The sequence below is a fragment of the Schistocerca americana genome, chromosome 5, assembly GCF_021461395.2.
Source record: "Schistocerca americana isolate TAMUIC-IGC-003095 chromosome 5, iqSchAmer2.1, whole genome shotgun sequence".
Lineage (NCBI taxonomy): Eukaryota > Metazoa > Arthropoda > Insecta > Orthoptera > Acrididae > Schistocerca > Schistocerca americana.
This window is the reverse complement of record NC_060123.1, coordinates 219,964,654-219,987,281: the sequence shown is the minus strand read 5'-3', so window position 1 is coordinate 219,987,281 and position 22,628 is coordinate 219,964,654. Positions and strand designations below refer to the sequence as shown.

General features: G+C 44.3%; 1 protein-coding gene across 1 annotated transcript in view; it reads left to right on the top strand.

Annotated features, from left to right (window-relative positions):
• The window catches only part of LOC124616274 (zinc finger SWIM domain-containing protein 5-like), a 137,465-nt gene that overhangs the window by 5,406 nt on the left and 109,431 nt on the right, over positions 1 to 22,628 (top strand). Inside the window, exon 2 of the mRNA XM_047144577.1 lies at positions 9,537 to 9,645. Within this exon, the coding sequence (XP_047000533.1) occupies positions 9,537 to 9,645 (109 nt within the window). The remainder of the gene's footprint in view (positions 1 to 9,536; positions 9,646 to 22,628) is intronic.

Sequence of the window (22,628 nt, the reverse complement as noted above, 5' to 3'; positions counted from 1 at the left end):
TGACCCTAATAGTATAAGTAGCTGTACTCAAACGTTTCAGCAGATCCTCAGTGTGTTTTTCCAGTTCAACCCCTCATCGATGCATACACCTAGAAATTTTGAATATTCTACCTCAGCTACCAATTTCTGATCGAAGTCTATATTTATTAATGGTGTCATTCCATTTACTGTGTGGAACTGTATATACTGTGTTTTGTCAAAGTTTTAATGAGAGCCCATTTGCAGAGAACCACTTAATGATTTTCTGGAAAACATCATTTACAATTTCACCAGTTAATTCTTGACTGTTGGGTGTGATAGCTATACTTTTGTCATCGGCAAAAAGTACCAGCTTTGCATATTCGTGAATATAGAATGGCAAGTCATTAATATACACTCCTGGAAATTGAAATAAGAACACCGTGAATTCATTGTCCCAGGAAGGGGAAACTTTATTGACACATTCCTGGGGTCAGATACATCACATGATCACACTGACAGAACCACAGGCACATAGACACAGGCAACAGAGCATGCACAATGTCGGCACTAGTACAGTGTATATCCACCTTTCGCAGCAATGCAGGCTGCTATTCTCCCATGGAGACGATCGTAGAGATGCTGGATGTAGTCCTGTGGAACGGCTTGCCATTCCATTTCCACCTGGCGCCTCAGTTGGACCAGCGTTCGTGCTGGACGTGCAGACAGCGTGAGACGACGCTTCATCCAGTCCCAAACATGCTCAATGGGGGACAGATCCGGAGATCTTGCTGGCCAGGGTAGTTGACTTACACCTTCTAGAGCACGTTGGGTGGCACGGGATACATGCGGACGTGCATTGTCCTGTTGGAACAGCAAGTTCCCTTGCCGGTCTAGGAATGGTAGAACGATGGGTTCGATGACGGTTTGGATGTACCGTGCACTATTCAGTGTCCCCTCGACGATCACCAGTGGTGTACGGCCAGTGTAGGAGATCGCTCCCCACACCATGATGTCGGGTGTTGGCCCTGTGTGCCTCGGTCGTATGCAGTCCTGATTGTGGCGCTCACCTGCACGGCGCCAAACACGCATACGACCATCATTGGCACCAAGGCAGAAGCGACTCTCATCGCTAAAGACGACACGTCTCCATTCGTCCCTCCATTCACGCCTATCGCGACACAACTGGAGGCGGGCTGCACGATGTTGGGGCGTGAGCGGAAGACGGCCTAACGGTGTGCGGGACCGTAGCCCAGCTTCATGGAGACGGTTGCGAATGGTCCTCGCCGATACCCCAGGAGCAACAGTGTCCCTAATTTGCTGGGAAGTGGCGGTGCGGTCCCCTACGGCACTGCGTAGGATCCTACGGTCTTGGCGTGCATCCGTGCGTCGCTGCGGTCCGGTCCCAGGTCGACGGGCACGTGCACCTTCCGCCGACCACTGGCGACAACATCGATGTACTGTGAAGACCTCACGCCCCACGTGTTGAGCAATTCGGCGGTACGTCCACCCGGCCTCCCGAATGCCCACTATACGCCCTCGCTCAAAGTCCGTCAACTGCACATACGGTTCACGTCCACGCTGTCGCGGCATGCTACCAGTGTTAAAGACTGCGATGGAGCTCCGTATGCCACGGCAAACTGGCTGACACTGACGGCGGCGGTGCACAAATGCTGCGCAGCTAGCGCCATTCGACGGCCAACACCGCGGTTCCTGGTGTGTCCGCTGTGCCGTGCGTGTGATCAGTGCTTGTACAGCCCTCTCGCAGTGTCCGGAGCAAGTATGGTGGGTCTGACACACCGGTGTCAATGTGTTCTTTTTTCCATTTCCAGGAGTGTATATTAAGAACAGCAGAGGACCCAAGACCGAACCTTGCGGCACCCCATTCTTGATTGTTCCCCAGTTTGAGGAATCACCAGTTTTTTGCATATTATGTGAACTGTTTATTTCAACTTTCTGCACTCTTCCAGACAGGTATGATTTAAACCATTTGAGCACTGTCCCATTCATATCACAATACTTGAGCAGTAAGCTACGTTAACCTAGTTCAGTGTTTCTCAAACTGTGCTCCAGCTTCCAGCGAACCATGGAGATAGCTCAGCTGTTCCGCGAGACTTACGTGCCTTTCAAGAACGCAATTTAAAAACAATAAAAATTAAAGACTCTCTGCAAACTAAAAGGAAGAGAATAACAAATAACCCTCGCTTCCACCTACTAATTCGGATAGGCGGTATGAATGCGACATCAACAAAGAATAAAGCTGTTTTTATCAGAGACTAGAAGGCAACCTTGCATACTGCAAACTCAACAATGAGGGAACGACTGCACAGTTATAGCAGGCAATTTTGAATGATGCTTTCAATCAGTCTTTCCAAATAAAGAGGAAATTAAATACTAAAATGAACTGTGGATTAAAAACCCGTTTACTCTCATTGCACGATCTTCGAAACTTTTATTGATCTGACATCTGATTCATCGCTCGAATCTAATCTGTCACAGATGCATAGATTTTGAGAAAACTTTTAGCTAAATTTCAACAAAATCTGCGTTATGAGCCCTCAGACTTATGTGAGTATAGTAAAAAATATATACATGAATGCTATTACTTCCATTAGATATCAGGATAGAGTGATACTGAGAGTTGAAAAGAGAGTTAGACCAAACTAAACTATTCTCAATTCCCCTTGAGGAAGTTTTACTATCCCTAAGCTGGGGAAAAAATGAATGAGCACATGTTAGTGGAACAAACGTGATCGACCTACGTTTTGCGGATGCTATCGTAACGTTTGCCTTTAGTGTAGGTGAACAACTACTGAATAAATAACTTAACACAGCAAGTCTGGAAGTATACCTGAAAATCAGTTGGACTAAAATAATGTGCAGTCAACACATCATAAGACAAATAGGGCAAATTAAAAGTCGCAGTACCAATTTTGTGTTTAGTATAGTTGAAGTCGACCACTGAATGAACACGAAAACAATAACCAGAAGAGCAGAAATGGCGTGGAGTGCTGTTGGTGAACTAAATAACACAAGGATACATGGAAGTCGCTTATTTAATTTCAGGATGGTGCTGCGACGTACAGTGGAAACCTGGGCAATTGGGGTTTTCAACATGTGCTAAGAACACTTAAATCTCATAAAATAACAGAGTTACGTACACCTACTCAAGTCCTCTGTGTCACATACACCGCTCATGGGAAGACATACAAACGCAGCCCGGAATGGAGATAGCCCGTTACTGTGCAAAAACTTAGTAGTGTTTTCGGTGATAATTTTCTTTAATCTGTTTCATCTGTAACAGATATTGCAGTTATATGTGTTGTGTTTTACACGATTAATAATAATAATAATAATAATAATAATAATATATTCCATCAAAGTCGAAATCTAAGAATCAGAAGAAGACTCAAGAAGCTGATGAAATAATCGACAGCATACTGAGTAGCTGCAGAAAGATCGCACGGACAGATTATAAGAAGAGGAACAACGTTGTTGTGCAAATGGTACACTGAAACTTGTACCAGATCATCTGCCAGTGGAAAAGAACTGGTCGGATCATAATTCAGAATATGATGTCGAAATAAGCAAGCCATTACACTCTAACCCAACACGCCGAACACATGTGGATTTTGGACATTACTATTTCAGACGAGAGCGGAATCGACGAAACGGGGACGATTATTAAGTAGGAAGATCTGAAAATAAAATTTCGTCAATTCTGGCGTAAGCCAGCAAAAGATATCCCACTGGATCTTGGCACACTGGGTGCACCGCCATAAAATCTCAACAGCTACTCATAAAATATCCATCTCACAACTGCAAAACCCCTTTGCTGTGATCTGGGGGCGTTATCCGTCGTTACGTTACGAACTGCTAGGCGCTTGGAAAGTACCAGACTGGCAAAAAAATACGAAATTCAGTGTAGTAATGTTGTTTTCTGCCTTTACTGTCCTCTGTTATGTCAATATTAACAAACTATTTGACTGTCGAGTACTGACTGCTTCCCAACAGTGGCATTCTACGTCTACGTATATAAAAAGAGTGACAGAAGCTATATTTTTTGTATTGTGTCAGATTTCCAGAATTCATCACGTCTCATAATGGCTACAGTGTAGGAAGAATGATGACTAATTGCGCTTTGTGTGAGCTACTGGTCATACGATTGTATTTTCTCGTACAATCTTCTTGGAATTTTCTAAATTTTTTTCTCGAAAGCTGTTAGTCAGCTTTCTGAGAATGTTAGCTACCTGAGATTTTCTAGCAGTTCTGTTATACTTACCAGGAAACTCTTGGCGATTTATGCAAATACCATAAAAGTATTTTTTGGATTGCGAAATAAATTAACGACTCAAGACATTCGCGGCTGTAACAGTGTTGATTTGCGTAAAAATGTGTCTCTTGTACACCAGTGTGTCCCGTAACGCTACGTGGAACAAAGTACTAACAATTATTTTTGGTAAGTAATCAGTTTTTGTAAATACGGTGTACTCGCGTCTTTGCAGGTGGGCCGTACGTTTAATTTCTCAACGATCTCGCGATAAATCTCGATGGCGGCGCGCAGCGTTGTTGAGCCGCACCTCCAATCAATTTTCAATTAACACGATCTTGTGATTTATAAGAAGAGGAATTTTAAAAGCGTTCCCAGGCAGTTTAATTAAATCTACAGCGGCGTTCTATTAGGATCACCAGCCGTCCGTCAACATTTTTCCGTTGTTATTCCGCAGGCATGCCTCTCCTTTGTGAACAATTCGTGCAGCCGGCCGGATATTAATCGCGTAAAAGGCAGTCGGTATGAAGGGAATGTTTCAATATGTTCTGATGGCCCGCGGCGGACTCCACATTCTTGCCGCCATTTTGTCCCCCCTCGCTATCTCTCCAGTTCTTTTTCATTTTGCCCACTCTTCTCTTCCACTCTTTGTTCTTCCGCTTGTGTCGCCATCTTTTTACCTCACTTCCCGTGGGATGCGGCGTGGAAACTAGCTATTTGTTCCGCCTCCATTAGCCGCTTTCCAGAACGATTTGCAATTTCATCATCGAGAATAACTTGCTCATTTTCTTAAAATGAGAAAAAGGAACCTGTTTGCGTCGGGCCTCGGTTGCTATTTTTGTGTGGATGCGCATTTGAGGGATGAAAGAAACAGTACCCTCTAGTTTCGCAAATTTTTATAGTGATGAAGTCGAAAAGAAAATTGTCTTGCAGATACCTGCATGCTGCTCCCTGTTGCGTACCTACGACAGAAGCGGGCTGGTTAAAAAAAAATGACGGCTATACTGATTTTTTTAACTACAATACTTTAAGTTCCTTAACTAAATCAATCTTTCGCAGTTTTCTAATTCCTAAGCAGATTTTTATCCTTGATGAACTGGTTCACACACTTTAAACATTCCTTGCTTCTAAGATATTTCTTCTTCGCTGCAATTTTAAGAGCCCTTTAACTACTACTGAACCTTGTTACGCTACACTCAATCTTTCCTTTCGTCCAGTATGAATTTTCAAAAGACTTGTTTCTTCACCTATCATTTGTGTAACCGACTAATTTTGGTTGGGGTTGGGTTATTTGGGGCAGGAGACCAGACAGCGAGGTCATCGGTCTCATGGGATTAGGGAAAGACGGGGAAGGAAGTCGGCCGTGACCTTTCAAAGGAACCATTTGCCTGGAGCGATTTAGGGAAATCACGGAAAACCTAAAACAGGATGGCCAGACGCGGGATTGAACCGTCGTCCTCCCGAAGACTCATTTTCGATCTACCGTCTATTTAAATTTGGAGGTCCAATATTATCAATGCGTGCTTTTCATTTCCACGTGGGACATCTTCCTTCGCCGACGATGGAGTGAAACTTGATGATGACCTACAAAGAATGTGTGTTCTGTAACCTCATCGTAAGTTGCGACTGCTAAATATCGAAACGAAAATGAAAGTGTTGACGTTCTACAGCAAAGATATTTTAAGATACAAATATCCTGATAACGTTATGGATATTGACGAAAACCATGCTAACTTAAGTCCAGTTATTCTGAGAAAAAGCTGTGAAAATGAGATAAAAATTAAATTTTATAAAACGATAGTTCGTAACAACGCTTCCGTATCGTTGCGAAACTCGCAGGAGACGTTCATGTATTTCGGAAGTATATTCCTTCTTCACGCCTTCTTAAAATGAATTTTAAGAACAGTGTAATTCTCAATACCGATTTCGAGTAAAATCATACTAACCAAATAATTTGAACTACAAACACACACTTACCAGGCATGTGATGTTAATAAAAGCTTGCGAAAGTCAGCAGAGTGGGAGTTGTCTACCGCTGCACCACTAGAACAAAAAAATACTTCTATTACTTATTACTAAATGCGTATTATTGCAATGAGTTCAACATACAACCACAAACATCTCTGATTATTTGCTTGATAACAAATAATGCCTGACGGATAGCAAAGCCAAAAATCGTGCCTAAAATAATTTTTTCTTGTCAACTCCTCCTACTCCATAGACAAAATTTCAACTAACAATTGGTAGTATGTGTAACTAATGAAAACTAAACTGAATCGTAACTCTACTTATATGAGAAGTATTAAAGACTAATGTTGTTGTAGTGGTCTTCGGTCCAGAGACTGGTTTGATGCAGCTCTCCATGCTACTCCATCCTGTGCAAGCTTCTTCATCTCCGAGTAACTACTGAGCCAACATCCTTCTTAATCTGTTTAGAGTACTCATGCCTTGGTCTCTCTCTACGATTTTCACCCTTCGCTCTTCCCTCCAGTACTAAATTGATGAGCCCATGATGCCTCAGAACGTGTCCTACAAACCGATCCGTTCTTCTAGTCAAGTTGTGAAACAAATTTCTCTTCTCCCCAATTATATTCAACACCGCCTCATTAGTTACGTGATCTACCCATCTAATCTTCAGCATTCTTTTGTAGTACCACATTTCGAAAGCTTCTATTGTCTTCTTGTCTAAAATGTTTATCGTCCATGTTTCACTTCCATACAAAGCTACTCTCCATACAAATACTTCCAGAAAAGACTTCCTTACATTTAAATCTATACTCGATGTTAACAAATTTCTCTTCTTCAGAAACGCTTTCCTCGCCATAGAAAGTCTACATTTTATATCCTCTCTACTTCGACCATCATCAGTTATTTTGCTCCACTAATAGTAAAACTCATTTACTACTTTAAGTGTCTCATTTCCCAATCTAATTCCATCAGTATCATCTGATTTAGTTAGACTACTACCATTATTCTCATTTTGCTTCTGTTGATGTTCATCTTATATCCTCTTTTCAATACACTGTCCATTCCGTTCAACTGCTCTTCCAGCTCCTTTGCTGTCTCTGACAGAATTACAATGTCATTGGCAAACCTCAAAGTTTGTATTTATTCTCGGATTTTAATTCCTAATCCAGATTTTTCTTTTGTTTCCTTTAGTGCTTGCTCAATACACGTTGTGGTTGCACCTAAGGTACGGCTATCTGTATCATTGAGGCACACAAGCCTCCCCGTCAACGGGAAGATCCATAAGACTAATACGTACATTTAAGCCAGTGTGCTATTTAGTAACCAGTAAATGGCCATCACGAATATGTAGCGTGAATAGTTCCACACGATTTCGGTAACATTCGAGCTAACTGTCTACAGACTGTAGGACTAATCGACTGACTTTCTATCAGGACAGAGGGACACAAGTCCAAAAAGTCCTTGAACCTCCGTTGTATAGCAGGATTGTTGTACAAGACAAATTTTAATACCTACGAATGTTACGACGGACATGACCTGCGTCGTAGGCTCATAGCAAATGACTCTCGTGATCTAAGAATATGACAGTTCGTTTTGTTAAACTTGATTCTGAAAATCGGGAGCGTCCATTGGATTAAAGTTTCTTCGATGTAGATTCACAATCAAGTAAACATGTGTCGATTGGTTCAAAATCATTTCAGTCTGGTGTATATTTTAGCTACCTCTAAGAACTAAAGTCTTGATATATTTTTAATACCAATGTTCTTTTTCAAAAAGTGTGTTGTGGATAAAAGCAAGTTACCCATATTTCGCATTAAAAGGAACAACGTAATCCTCCTTCACTTCACGGTTTGCCTGGTGTAATGGTCAGCATAGTTGCCTTCCAAGCAGTTGATCTGGGTTCGATTCCCGGCCACCGCAGCCGTCTTTTATTTTTGAGTATGAGTACTTTTGCCACGCGCCCTTAAATTAATGTTTTTTTTCTCCCTTCTTACTCCCTGCAGGCCACCCTATAGTGTGTGTGTCTTCATCCAGACTGTTGTTACCATTGTTCCCAAGGTCAACTTTTGTTAGTCCTTCTGGTGTGTATTTTTTTGTTAGTTTTGGAAGTTTTCCCTCATTTAGTGGTATGATCTTTCCATTCTCCCTACTTCTGTTATTGTTTCAACTTCGATAACATTTAATTCTGTTCGTATTTTATGATTATTTAACCTACCCAGTGTAGGGCATACTTCGACTCTTCTTAGAAATCTCATTTGCATTCTCTGCATATTGTTTTAATCCCACCTTAATAAGATCTACTACGACTCGTTCTCTCATATGTCAGAAACACCGTCATTATTTTGTATATTTCGCTGTTGTACCTTTCCTAGTCTTCTTATTCAGCATTCTGGTGGTGGTTCCACACGCACGTTTAACACTTCGTATCTTTTTATTGCGATATAAGTGCTCATATCGAAAATTACGTCAACATCTACGTAATGGTAATGTGACATCTGTCCGATAGAAGTGTCAAGGAAAACTATTTTTGAGCAGATAAGATATTTACCTTGGAATCTACCACTTTGTGGAATTGATATTTCTAGATCTTACCTGTAATGTTTTGCAGTTCTAATACGTACATGGACCATTGGAGGTTGTCTTTTGATTTATATACCGTGGTAACATCGTATGTATCGCAACTCTTTTTATTGTTAAAATAGAATGGCGTCAAATGTTAAAAATGAGAAACGAGACTTTTATTTTACATTGCTATAAAGTTGTGTTCTTTGGCCTCGAAAACATTCAGGTGTAGACTTACTTCTGTTTGCAACCGCTGTCTTTAATTTATTTCGTAACGTACGACAGCATTGCATTGTTAGCAATTTCATACACGTGTCATACGGTACATTTAAGTTTAATCAAATAGCTGGAGGTGAAGTAAACACTAAACCACAAACGCTACTGCTACGGTCGCAGGTTCGAATCGTGCCTCGGGCATGGATGTGTGTGCTGTCCTTAGGTTAGATAGATTTAAGTAGTTCTAAGTCTAGGGGTCTGATGACCTCAGATGTTAAGTCCCATAGTACTCAGAGCCATTTGAACCATTTGAACTAAATCACAAAGACTTCTGCAAAACAGTGAAACAGCACCATAACAGGTCAGGGAGAAAGGGGAAGATGAAAAAGGGAGGGAGGTAGATCCTACTAAAGTTTTGAAAACCAGTGAACGTTTTGTATGGTCAGTGTTCGGTTTGGAACGACGTTGGTTAGCTGGAGTAATGAGAGGTGTATTTGTATTGCGTTGCTTCTTTGTGTTTGTGCTGTGCGAACGCACTGACGTGTGCTGTTGTGTTTTGCAGGCTTCCACCTGAGCGGCGTGGTGACGACGCCCCGGTCTGCCAGCCCCACCTCCTCCTCGTACAGCCTCGAGCCCGACAAGAAGTACAAAGTCTCCGTCAGCTTCGACAGGTAAGCACACTGACCATTTATTATATCCTCTCTGCATTTCGCTGCTGCTCTTGAGTGGAAATGTGCTCTCGTCTAGACTGACTAGTCAATTATTCGTACCACATCTTGGATGATCAGGTCAGATGAAATCACGTCATATCATTTACATTTAGAAATAGCGATACTTCTATCGTAAGTGGCTGTGAGCTTAAACAAACGGTAAATTGGACCGCCGCGGGGAGGGGAGCCTGCATCCTTGATTTGTGCTTCTGTGAAAGCAGAACTGACACGTGGTATAAGGATTCCTAACCTTACTGAAAGACCTGAGTCGAAAGAAGGCCCCGGGAGTAGACAACATTCCATTAGAACTACTGACGGCCTTGGGAGAGCCAGTCCTGACAAAACTCTACCATCTGGTGAGCAAGATGTATGAGACAGGCGAAATACCCTCAGACTTCAAGAAGAATATAATAATTCCAATCCCATAGAAATCAGGTGTTGACAGATGTGAAAATAACCAACTATCAGTTTAATAAGTCACAGCTGCAAAATACTAACGCGAATTCTTTACAGACGAATGGAAAAACTGACACAAGCCGACCTCGGGGAAGATGAGTTTGGATTCGCGTAGAAATCTTGGAACACGTGAGGCAATACTGACCCTACGACTTATCTTAGAAGAAAGATTAAGGAAAGGCAAACCTACGTTTCTAGCATTTGTAGACTTAGAGAAAGCTTTTGACAATGTTGATTGGAATACTCTCTTTCAAATTCTGAGGGTGGCAGGGGTAAAATGCAGGCAGAGAAAGGCTATTTACAATTTGTACAGAAACCAGATGGCAGTTATAAGAGTCGAGGGGTACGAAAAGAAAGAAGTGATTTGCAAGGGAGTGAGACAGGGTTGTAGCCTCTCCCCGATGTTATTCAATCTGTATATTGAGCAAGCAATAAAGGAAACAAAAGAAAAGTTCGGAGTAGGTATTAAAAGCCATGGAGAAGAAATAAAAACGTTGAGGTTCGCCGATGATATTGTAATTCTGTCATTGACAGCAAAGGACCTGGAAGAGCAGTTGAACGGAATGGACAGTGTCTTGAAAGGAGGATATAAGATGAACACAAACAAAAGCAAAACAATGATAATGGAATGTAGTCGAATTAAGTCGGGTGATGCTGAGGGAATTAAATTAGGAAATGAGACACTTAGAGTAGTAAAGGAGTTTTGCTATTTGGGGAGCAAAATAACTGATGATGGTCGAAGTAGAGAGGATATAAAATGTAGACTGGCAATGGGAAGGAAAGCGTTTCTGAAGAAGAGAAATTTGTTAACATCGAGTATTGATTTAAGTGTCAGGAAGTCGTTTCTGAAAGTATTTGTATGGAGTGTAGCCATGTGTGGAAGTGAAACATGGACGATAAATAGTTCAGACAAGAAGAGAATAGAAGCTTTCGAAATGTGGTGCTACAGAAGAATGCTGAAGATCAGATGGGTAGATCACGTAACTAATGAGGAGGTATTGAATAGAATTGGGAAGAAGAGAAGTTTGTGGCACAACTTGATTAGAAGAAGGGATCGGTTGGTAGGGCATGTTCTGAGACATCGAGGGATCACCAATTTAGTATTGGAGGGCAGCGTGGAGGGTAAAAATCGTAGAGGGAGACCAAGAGATGAATACACTAAGCAGATTCAGAAAGATGTAGGCTGCAGTAGGTACTGGGAGATGAAGAAGCTTGTACAGGATAGAGTAGCGTGGAGAGCTGCATCAAACCAGTCTCAGGACTGAAGACCACAACAACAACAACAACAACAACAACAACCTTACAATAATCTATCTGCCTAATTCTCTCCTAACAGGCATTAACAAACTCCTAGAACCAATAAACCTCTTCCCCTTTATCCTCCCAGATGAGCATATCTGTTTTGGCCTGGTCAAAGACAGACTCAACAAAAGTAGTATTCCTGGACACCGAGAAAGCACTCGACATGTCTGCCACGATGGCCTCATTTACAATCTTGATCGCCTTCGGCGCCGACCACATACTCTGGATTACCGACACAGTCGTCGCGAAGCGGCAGTTCTTAGTACGAAATACACTGAACCGCCAAAGAAACTGCTACAGGCAAGCGTATTCAAATACAGAGATATGTAAACAGGCAGAAGACGGCACTGCGGTCGGCAACGCCTATGTAAGTGTCTGGCGCAGTTGTTAGATCGGTTACTGCTGCTGCAATGGCAGGTTATCAAGATTTAAATGAGTTTGAACGTGGTGTTATGGTCGGCGCTCGAGCGATAGGACACAGCATCTCCGAGGTAGCGATGAAGTGGGAATTTTCCCGTACGACCATTTCACGAGTTTATAGTTAACATCAAGAATCTCGTAAAACATCAAATCTCCGACATCGCTGCTGCGAAAAAGATCCTGCAAGAACCGGACCATCGACGACTGAAGTACATCGGTCAACGTGACTGAAGCGCATTCCTCAAATTGCTGTAGTTTTCAATGCTGGGCCATCGACAAGTGTCAGCCTGCGAACCATTCAACGAAACATCATTGATATGAGCTTTCGGAGCTGAAGGCCCACTCTTGTACTCTTGATGGCTGCACGACACAACGCTTTACGCCTCTCCTGGGCCCATCAAAACCAACATTGGACTGTTGATGACGGGAAACATGCTGCCTGGTCGGACGAGTTTTGTTTCAAATTGTATCGAGCGGACGTGTAGGGATACGGAGACATCGTCATAAATCCATGGATCCTGCATGTCAGCAGGGGACTCTTCAACCTTGTGGATGCTCTGTAATGGTGTGGGGCCTGTGCATTTGGAGTGATATGGGATCCCTGATACGTCTAGTTACGACTGTGACAGGTAACAGGTACGCAAACATCTTGGCTGATAACTTGCATCCATTCATGTCCAGAAGGGTGGCGAACTCGTTACGAATTTATTCAACCTACCCATCTTCTTTACAAATGTTAAGGAGACGATTTAAATGTATTATAGCGTTGGGTAGCCCTTATGGACACACTTTGCTGAGTTTTTTTGGCCATTACTCTGTTTATACACGGTTGACCAACTGACGAAGAAACACATTAGTAGTAGAGTGCTAGCCCTGATGACAGTCGCGTGAAGTCGTGACATGCACTCCACAGGACACTAAAAGCGTTGGGGATCCATCCTGACACAATATCGCTGAAACTCGATGGCGGCCTCAAATGTACGTAACACTGAAATCAGGTGTCTGATTTATCTTCAGCTCTTACACAGCTGCCGGCCGCGGTGGCCGTGCGGTTCTGGCGCTGCAGTCCGGAACCGCGGGACTGCTACGGTCGCAGGTTCGAATCCTGCCTCGGGCATGGGTGTGTGTGCTGTCCTTAGGTTAGTTAGGTTTAAGTAGTTCTAAGTTCTAGGGGACTTATGACCTAAGATGTTGAGTCCCATAGTGCTCAGAGCCATTTGAACCATTTTTTTCTTACGCAGCTATCTCAACAGCACAACAAAAATGCGCGTTATCAGCAAGGTAAAATTCTCTCTGTACCACTACGTAACACTGCCGTGTTCCCAAAATCGTTTCCTGGGTCAGGAATCCGACTTTGGAACAATCTTCTTCAACTTAATTAGGGAAATAAAATCCTTTTAAAACTTCAAGACAGTTAATGATCCACCTTCTATCACAATAGCCATTTCTTCCATATAACTTGTCTGCAGCTCACTCTCGTCAGCCCTCTCCTGTTCTTTCTTAGCAGCCATTGTCACTGTTATTTCAATCTTCTCGTCTTTCATTATCACTTCCGCTTCTGACTATAGCAACGTGTTAGCCCTCCAAATGTTCTATCTGGTCAATGTAATTCTTAATGCCGTTTATTATTAGTATCATTATTAATACTTATTATTATTTTAATAATAATAATACAAATATCATTATTATGGATGTTTTGTACCATTTTTAGTAAGTATTGTTCCTGGTACGTTGCAACAGAGGCCTTTAAGCCCTAATCTGGTGAGACTAACTAAGCAATAAATAGGCCGGCCGGGGTGGCCTAACCTAAGGACATCACACACATCCATGCCCGAGGCAGGATTCGAACCTGCGACCGTAGCGGTCGAGCGGTTCCAGACTGTAGCGCCTAGAACCGCTCGGCCACTCCGGCCGGCTGTATGATATCATTAGACGATCAATTCCAATTACAAAATGATCTGGAGAGAATTTCTGTATGGTGCGAAAAGTGGCAATAGGAACTAAACAAAGAAAAGTGCGAGGTCATCCACAAGGGTACTAAAAGAAACCCGATAAATTTTGGGTATACGATAAATCGCACAAATCTAAGGCCTGTCAATTCGACTAAATACCTAGGAATTACAATTACGAGCAACTTAAATTGTAAAGACCATATAGATAACATTGTGGGGAAGGCGAAACAAAGACTGCGCTTTGTTGCCAGAACACTTAGAAGATGCGACAAACCCACTAAAGAGAGAGAGCCTACATTACACTTGTCCGTCCTCTGCTGGAATGTTGCTGCGCGGTGTGCGATCCTTACCAGGTAGGATTGACGGAGGACTTCGAAAAAGTGCAAAGAAGGGCAGCTCGTTTCGTGTTGTCGCTCAATAGGGGTGAGAGTGTCACTGATATGATATGCGAGTTGGGAAACAATGGGGGTTTTCTTTGCGGCGAAATCTATTTACGAAATTTCAATCACCAACTTTCTCCTCCGAATGCCAAAATATTTTGTTGACACCCATCTGTGTAGGGAGAAATGATCATCATCATAAAATAAGAGAAATCAGAGCTTGAACGGAAACATTTAGGTGTTCCTTTTTCCCACGTGCCATACGAGAGTGGAATGGTAGAGAAGTAGTATGAAAATGGTTCGATGAACCCCCCGCCAGGCACTCAAGTGTGATTTGCGGAGTAACGATGTAGATGTAGATGTAGATATATTTCCTTCTGGGCAAAAAGTTTTTTTTTTGGGGGGGGGGGTGATCAAGTTAAATGGGTATCTGGGAAAAATTATTAGTTTTGCATTCCTTGTACATGAACGTGATGGCACGTCTGAATGGATATAAAAACAGGGATAGCGTGAGGTGGTAGTAAAGTCAGAATCTAATATGTTTCTACCCATTTTACTCACAGTCATCTTCAATTATTCTTAAAACAGCGCAAATAATATGTTCTTTGACAGTCTACCATGGGTTTGTATAAGGAGTAATGGGTATAAGTACAGATATTTTTATTGATGACGGAGGACAGTGCACAGAACAACATTGCATCAGTATTTACTTCATTTGCAGACTAATTATTGCGACTATTAGGAGTAGTATGCTTTTCCGTTGGTTAGTACCTCGAGATACATGTGGCAACAGCAAGCCATTGACGCTGGGCAGCATGTCAGGTGTTGAAGTGTGGACACGTAACGGTTCGTCTACACTGCAGGTCCAGTCCGCTTAGTGGTGGTTACGACTGTTCCGAAAACATCAGGTACTGAATTTGTGATGTGTTTGCGGAAAGACTGCCTGACGCAGAGAAAAAACAGCCAACACAGAAATGTGCGTACATATTAAAATAGGATATATATAAATATGTGCATTCAGGGCCGCTTTTTAAGGTCCAAGGGGCACAAAGCCAGCACTTGGAGGGCCAAGGTAAGAAGGCCGCCACAGGCATCACAACTTTTAAGATTTCCATACAGGACGTAAAACAACTAGTAGCGGTGCCCAAGAGTAAGATTTTTATACATTTGTGTCACACTTAGTAGCGAAAACTAACATGGGTGAAATTTACGCGGAAAAAGTGGGAGGGGGAGAGAAGGGGGTTGCTAAACGCGTGGAAAAATTTTGTCGGCCCGGCACTGTCAGAAATTATAGCCGTTACACCCTTTCTATGCTCGCGACAATGATACTCTCTATGTTTTTTATTCAAGGTAGTGCTATGAACGTGGATGTGACAGGAAATTATTTGTTATGAAACATACGCAGTTTACAAATACAGTCTCACACATTGTTCGTTCGAGAGCTCCTACAGCCTGGAACATCCATTTAGGACCAACGGCTGACTCTAAATGTTACGGACTTCGCGACAAGCTTTGCCTAGAAAGAAATTCGGCTCTCACTTTGGACTTCTTTCCGCCCTCTCTCTCACCCCCTCGGCCGGGGCTGTGGTGTCATTAGTGACGTCAGAGGGAAGCGGCCGGCTGTTGTCTTTTAATTACTTCGATGTCTGCGCGTTGTTGTCCTAACTAATCACCAGGGGCGACTTTCATTTGGCAAGGCGCAGACGCGGGCTCGCCGTAATGAAGTTCATTTGTCCGCGCGGCTCGGCGCGGCGCGCATTTGTAACGCAGCCACAAATGGCCGCCAGTCCAGCCCGTTTAATAGCGGAGCAGACCGCCAGTATTTCTGCAGAGGCAGGCGAACAGGGCGTGCCGGCCCATGCCGCGATTCCCGAATAGGTTCCGCGCGCTAACCTCGAAGAGTTTTCCGCGAGGAGGAGTTGCCACTGCAGAATAAACAGCCATCAACGTAGGCCAGTGGCCATCAAACATTTTTGCTCAAGAGCCGATACAGACATTTTGTGCCGATCTCACTTGTTAACTGGTACCTAAGTAAATTAGTGTGTTATGAGTTCCCAACAGTCAGTCTGTAGTAAGGTCGCGATAATTTGGTCGCTGGCGGCCAAGTACTGATCGTTGAAAGACGGCTCTATTCGAACATGGGATAAGTTGCAAAATACTGACGAAATCTTTAAAATGCACTGTATCTCCATGAGCAGCAGCACAAACATCTAGACGGTAGCTAAACTCATCACAAACTTTAGACATGTATTTGCTTTTACAGAAGTTATGGCAGCTGGTATTCTGTTCTTCACTTCTTTGTCACGAGGTCAAGGGAATAGGAACACACTTTCCTTCACGTATCCCCACAAGAAAAAATCGCATGGGGTCATGTCTGGCGATCTTGGAGGCGAAGAATTCAAGGTTACATGTTTGGTGGCGAAAATAAAACTGGCCCGGAAAATGATTAGAGTGAGGCATCAAATGCCTTATCGTAGGTAATGAACAGAACTGCTCACTCAGAACATGGTAGAAATGGACACGGTTGACGATACAACGCAATGCGTGACTTACTGTACGTAGCAGCTCTGCCTGTCGGACGGCACAATGCCCTTTCTCAGTCTTCTGGTATAGCTCTTCCATTGTGTGGTAATTATCTAAGTACACCCTAGCCTTCCACATGTTCCTCAGGTGAAAATCGCAAGGAGAGAGACAAGGCGCTGTTTAAGGACAAGAAACTTCGCTGCTTTTGCGCGTAAAAGTTGTCATTAAAAACGTATTCCGCAATTAAGACACCCTCGCTGAGTCCAGTATCAACCACAGAGTCAACTCAATCTGTGAAAGTTGGGCGTCTAGTAAACTTGCACGAACTAAGAATATTGTCAATCAAGCAGAAGAAGCAACCGATTCTGCAACAGCTGCAATAATAAATCCAAATGCTAACTGTTGTCAAATACAACTAGATGTACCTGCTACATACTATAAATGTATTTTGGTATACTTCCCAACAAACCCGATCATTAAGGGCCCGGGTTCGATTCCCGGTTGGCTCGGAGATTTTCTCCCTCAGGGACTGGGTGTTGTGCTGTCCTAATCATCATCATTTCATCCCCATCGACGCGCAAGTCGCCGAAGTGGCGTCAGATCGAAAGACTTGCACCAGGCGAGTGGTCTACCCGACGGGAGGCCCTCGTCACACATTTTTTTTAAAATTGTGAGTAGACACTGGTTCCGTAAAATTTCATTCAAATCTCTTTACGTTCAACCATTTGCAAGAAAGAAACTTAACTTTTAAATGTATTTTTACTTTTCGTGTACTTGTCAAATGTGCAGCATAGGTTTATAGCTGAAATTCTTCCGACTCGAGTTCCTGTTCTAACCAAGAAAACTTAAGGGCAAATAAAATTTTAAAAAAAAAGATGATGATTAATAAGAGTATTAAAACTCGATTGTCGGTTTTGTAAGTCCCGTATGCGACTAGTAATCCGAATTAAAACAATTTACGAATATCTTTAACGTGTCAAAAGACGTTTTAGATAACACACAAGTAAGCGTAATAGGCCCGACTGGATTGCAGCACGCGTTGGCACGCCGTTACCGGGATTCGGGGAGGTGCGCCGGCGCCGCACCGAATGGAGGATGAGCGATGAAGGTCGGTTTGCCGGTGACACTAGATGTGGTTTCTAGGCCGTTTCCCACATCTGAACAGGTGAATCCTGGCTTAGTACCCACGTCCTGCCTCAGTTACATGATTCAGAAACATTTCCAAAACGTTCTCACACTTTCACAGAGTATAACAGTAAATGCAGACAGACAGACTATACAAATTCCTTTCCGGTGGTGCGGTGACAGGAAGAGCATCCGGGCACCCTCTACCATTAACAATGTTAAATCCAGAATAGCCGGCCGTTGTGGCCGAGCGGTTCTAGGCGCTTCACTCTGGAACCGCGCGACTGCTACGGTCGCAGGTTCGAATCCTGCCTCGGGCATGGATGTGTGCGATGTCCTTAGGTTAGTTAGGTTTTAGTAGTTCTAAGTCTAGGGGGACTGATGACCTCAGATATTAAGTCCCATAGTGCTCAGAGCCATTTGAAATCCAGAGTAACATGCCGCATTCGCGAACAAACAGTATTAAAGCCAGGAGAAAGAAAGACGAAAGGTCAACTTTGTCTTGTGGCGTCACTCCATAAGACGTTATGGGACCGTCAACTTTGTCTTCTGGCGTCACTGCATATGACGTTATAAAGAGATTTCAAATTTAACCCGATCTATTGCCGGCCAATGTCCAGCAAAAACAAAATTCCTTAGAAACGACTATCCGAAATCTCCACTCCGAGCATTATTACCTACCACGACCAAAGCAGAGCGCATGTTACCAATCTGACAATACTTGTGAAAATGGAACTGGACAAGGCCACGATATAAATGACAGAGGGAACTCGCCACGCACGCGCCGGAAATGGAACTGATCCGAGCATATCCAAGACAGCGCGTTCGGAAGAAGTGACCTCCTTCTGTGATGGCGCTGACAGCACACCCGCGTCATGGCGGCCCATTTCACCGTTATGCGTTCCCGCCCGCCCGGTCTATTGTGACGGCCTTACAGATTCATGTGCATTGTTGGCTCGACTCGGCGCGGCGCGCAGGTGTACATCTGTTGTTTAGGGGTCCTGCGAACAAGTTGCATTATGCGCACCCCGGCTGTGGGGGACTGGCCCGTGCAGGGCGTTTTATGCGGGCCCTCTTCCTGTCCCCGGCTTACCTGGGGCCCGCCACTTCCACCTGTCAGTGGGTTTCCCGTCCACATCGAGCAAGGTGCGAGAGCACTCAACTCGTAGTCGGGAAGAGCGGGGCTCAAATCGGGGGTCGCCGTCCTCATTTACATCCCCTCTGATCTCTCTAAACAACTTCAGAAAACTGCTCGCACACTTATCTAATGGTCTAATACTACGTCCTCAATGAACTTAGTGCCAATAGGGACGTTACCTCTACATCTACTTGTACGTACACTGCTGGCATGCAACAAGCGTCAGATTGGCATTAACCGTACTGCGTGCCTCGATATGCAAGTGATTACCATTTTAGCACAATCGTACAAAGTACGCTGTATCAAGGAAAAATTATGCAGCATGTTTCTCATTGAGAAATTATATTTTAATGTTGTTTATTTATGTGAAGATTGTGTTATAAATCGTGTAAGAAGCACAAACGTCTACCACAACGTGTCGGAATCGTACCCTATCGAAAGTGTTTTATTGTCTCGTAATACCGCTGCTCGCGTTGGTTGCGCCGCTGTGTACACTTGTGCTCATAAATCAAGGATAATGCTGATACATGGTGAAACAACGCTCTGATGGGCGGTCTGCGGGTTTAAATCACCTCGGGGTATGACCATGCGATGCATTTGACCTGCGGTCGTCGCACGGTGGCGCTGGCAGCAGACCACATACGCAGCGTTGTATTGGTGCGTGTCAGAGACGGCCGGGGTGGCCGAACGGTTCTAGGCGCTACAGGCTAGAACCGCGCGACTGCTACGGTCGCAGGTTCGAATCCTGCCTCGACCATGGATGTGTGTGATGTCCTTAGCTTAGTTAGGTTTAAGTCGTTCTAAGTTCTAGGGGACTGATGACCTCAGAAGTTAAGTCCCATAATGCTCAGAGTCATTTGAACCATTTTGCATGTCAGAGTATGGTGCAGCGAGTAAGTGTGCAGACGTTTCCAGACGTGACTGTGTGTGGAAAATTGCTCAAAGAACACACATTGATGACATTATGAGAGTTAGAATACTAGACTGGAGGCTGTCAAACACAGCAGGTCGTAGCACGGACCCTCCGTGTGCCACAAAGTGTGATCTCAAGATTATGGCAACGATTCCAGCAGACGGGAAATGTGGCCAGGCGCTACATTACGGGACGTCCACAGTGTACAACACCACAAGAAGACCGATAGCTCACGATCAGTGCCCGCAGACGGCCACGGAGTACTGCAGGTAGCCTTGCTCGGGACCTTACCGCAGCCACTGGAACAGTTGTCTCCAGACACACAGTCTACAGACGACTCAACAGACATGGTATATTCGCCCGGAGACCTGCAAGGCGCATCCCACTGATCCCTGCTCACAGGAAAGCCCGTAAAGCCTGGTGTCAAGAACACAGCACATGGTCATTGGAACAGTGGTCCCAGGTTATGTTCACGGGCGAGTCCAGGTATAGTCTGAACAGTGATTCTCGCCGGGTTTTCATCTGGCGTGAACCAGGAACCAGATACCAACCCCTTAATGTCCTCGAAAGGGACCTGTATGGAGGTCGAGGTTTGACGATGTGAGGTGGGATTATGATTGGTACACGTACACCCCTGCGTGTCTTTGACAGAGGAACTGTAACAGGTCAGGTGTATCGGGACGTCATTTTGCACCAGTATGTCCACCTTTTCAGGAGTGCAGTGGGTCCCACCTTCTTCCTGATGGATAATAACGCGCGGCCCCAGTGAGCTGCCATCGTGGAGGAGTACCTTGAAACAGAAGATATCAGTCGAATGGAGTGAACTGCCTGTTCTCCAGACCTAAACCCCATCGAGCACGTCTGGGATGCTCTCAGTCGACGTATCGCTGCACGTCTTCAAACCCCTACGCCACTTTAGAAGTGTCATCATGTCGTTTTAACAGACAAGACCAGATTCCGTGTGTGCAGGCTCCGAGGAGCCAGATTACATTCGTCATCGTGACATGGGTCCAGTGCCTGGCGTAATGGTATGGGTGCCATTGGGCACTCCTCTGGTTCGCTTAGCCGTAATCTGGACAATAGGTTTTACATTCTTGACTGTTAAAGCTGGTGGCTGTGTAATATTTTCGAGGTTCTCTGTGAGTGTCTTTCAACAATATAACGCAAGACGCCTTTACTGTCACGGTCTTCCTCGATACAGAGCGTGTTCGAAAGTCCCTCTGGCGATCAAGTTCCCCAGATCTCTTAGCCACTGAAAACATCTGGTCGCCGAGAGACTGCCACGCCACCATTCGCCAGTCAATACGATTGGTGAACTCTCGCACAGAGTTTGAATCGGCATGGAATGATGTTCGGCAAAATGCCCAGCCAGCGTAAGGCCACTGCCGCCGTCAGAAATTGCAGTTCTCTGTAATAAATTTCGAACCATGCATCTTTAACTAAATCACCTACAAATTTAATCTTGCATTCTTCCCTCTGTACTGAATATGCATAATAAGTAAAATTTTGTAATTATTGGTGGTGGTACAACTGTTATGGCCTGTAGTGTAGATGAGGACTAGAGTGAGTACGAGCGGCATTCAATAAGTAATGCAACACCTCTTTTCCCGGTCAATTTCGGTTGAAACAAATGCGAAATTTGCTGTGTGACATCGTGTAATATTCCCATTTCAGATCCTATAGTTTCATGCAGGTAGCCTTCAAAATGGCGTCTATAACGCAGGTGCAAACACGGAACTGTCAACGAGTTTCTTTTGCCGGAAAACCAGAGCACTGCAGATACTCATAGGCTCCTGCAGAATTTCTACAGAGACCTGGCAGTGGACAGAAGCACAGTGAGCCGTTGGGCGAAGCGTTTCTCATCATCGCAACAAGCTGGCCAAACCTGTCCGATCTCCCGCATGCCGGCCGGTCGCACACAGCTCCAATTCCTGCAATGTTGGAACGTGCGGACACTCTAAACTGAGGTGATCGAAGTCTCACTGTCGAGCACCTCGCTGCACAACTGGAGTTATCTGTTGATAGTGTTGGCGCACTCGTCCACCTATTGGGGTACTCAAAAGTGTGTGCCCGCTCGATTTCTTGTCATGTAGCAGAATACCATAAGTAGCAACGAAGGACCACCAGTGCGTTACGAGGCTGGTGGTGACAATTTCTTGTCGAACATCGTCACAGGCGACGAAACATTAGCTCATCACTTCCAACCAGAAACAAAAGGGCAATCAATGGAGTGACCCAATACCACCTGTCCTCCGAAGGAAAAGTTCAAAGCCGCACCCTCAGCCTGCAAGGTCATGGTCATAGTCTTCTAGGACTCTGAAGTAGATTTTTATGTTCTCCCTCGTCGTACAACGATCAACTCTGAAGTTTATTGTGCTACCCTAAGGAAACTGAAGAAACTAAATCTGCGTGTTCACTACCACAAAGCCGGCCGGAGTGGCCGTGCGGTTCTAGGCGCTTCAGTCTGGAACCGGGCGACCTCTACGGCCGGAGGTTCGAATCCTGCCCCGGGCATGGATGTGTGTGATGTCCTTAGCTTAGTTAGGTTTAAGTAGTTCTAAGTTCTAGGGGACTGATGACCTCAGCTGTTAAGTCCCATAGTGCTCAGACCCATTTCAACCATTTTGCCACCACAAACATGCAAAAGAACTTTTCGTTCTCAATGACAACGCAACGCACTGAGTTGCATCGCCTACCATGGAGCAACAAATAGTGGATAAGATGAATAAGTCTAC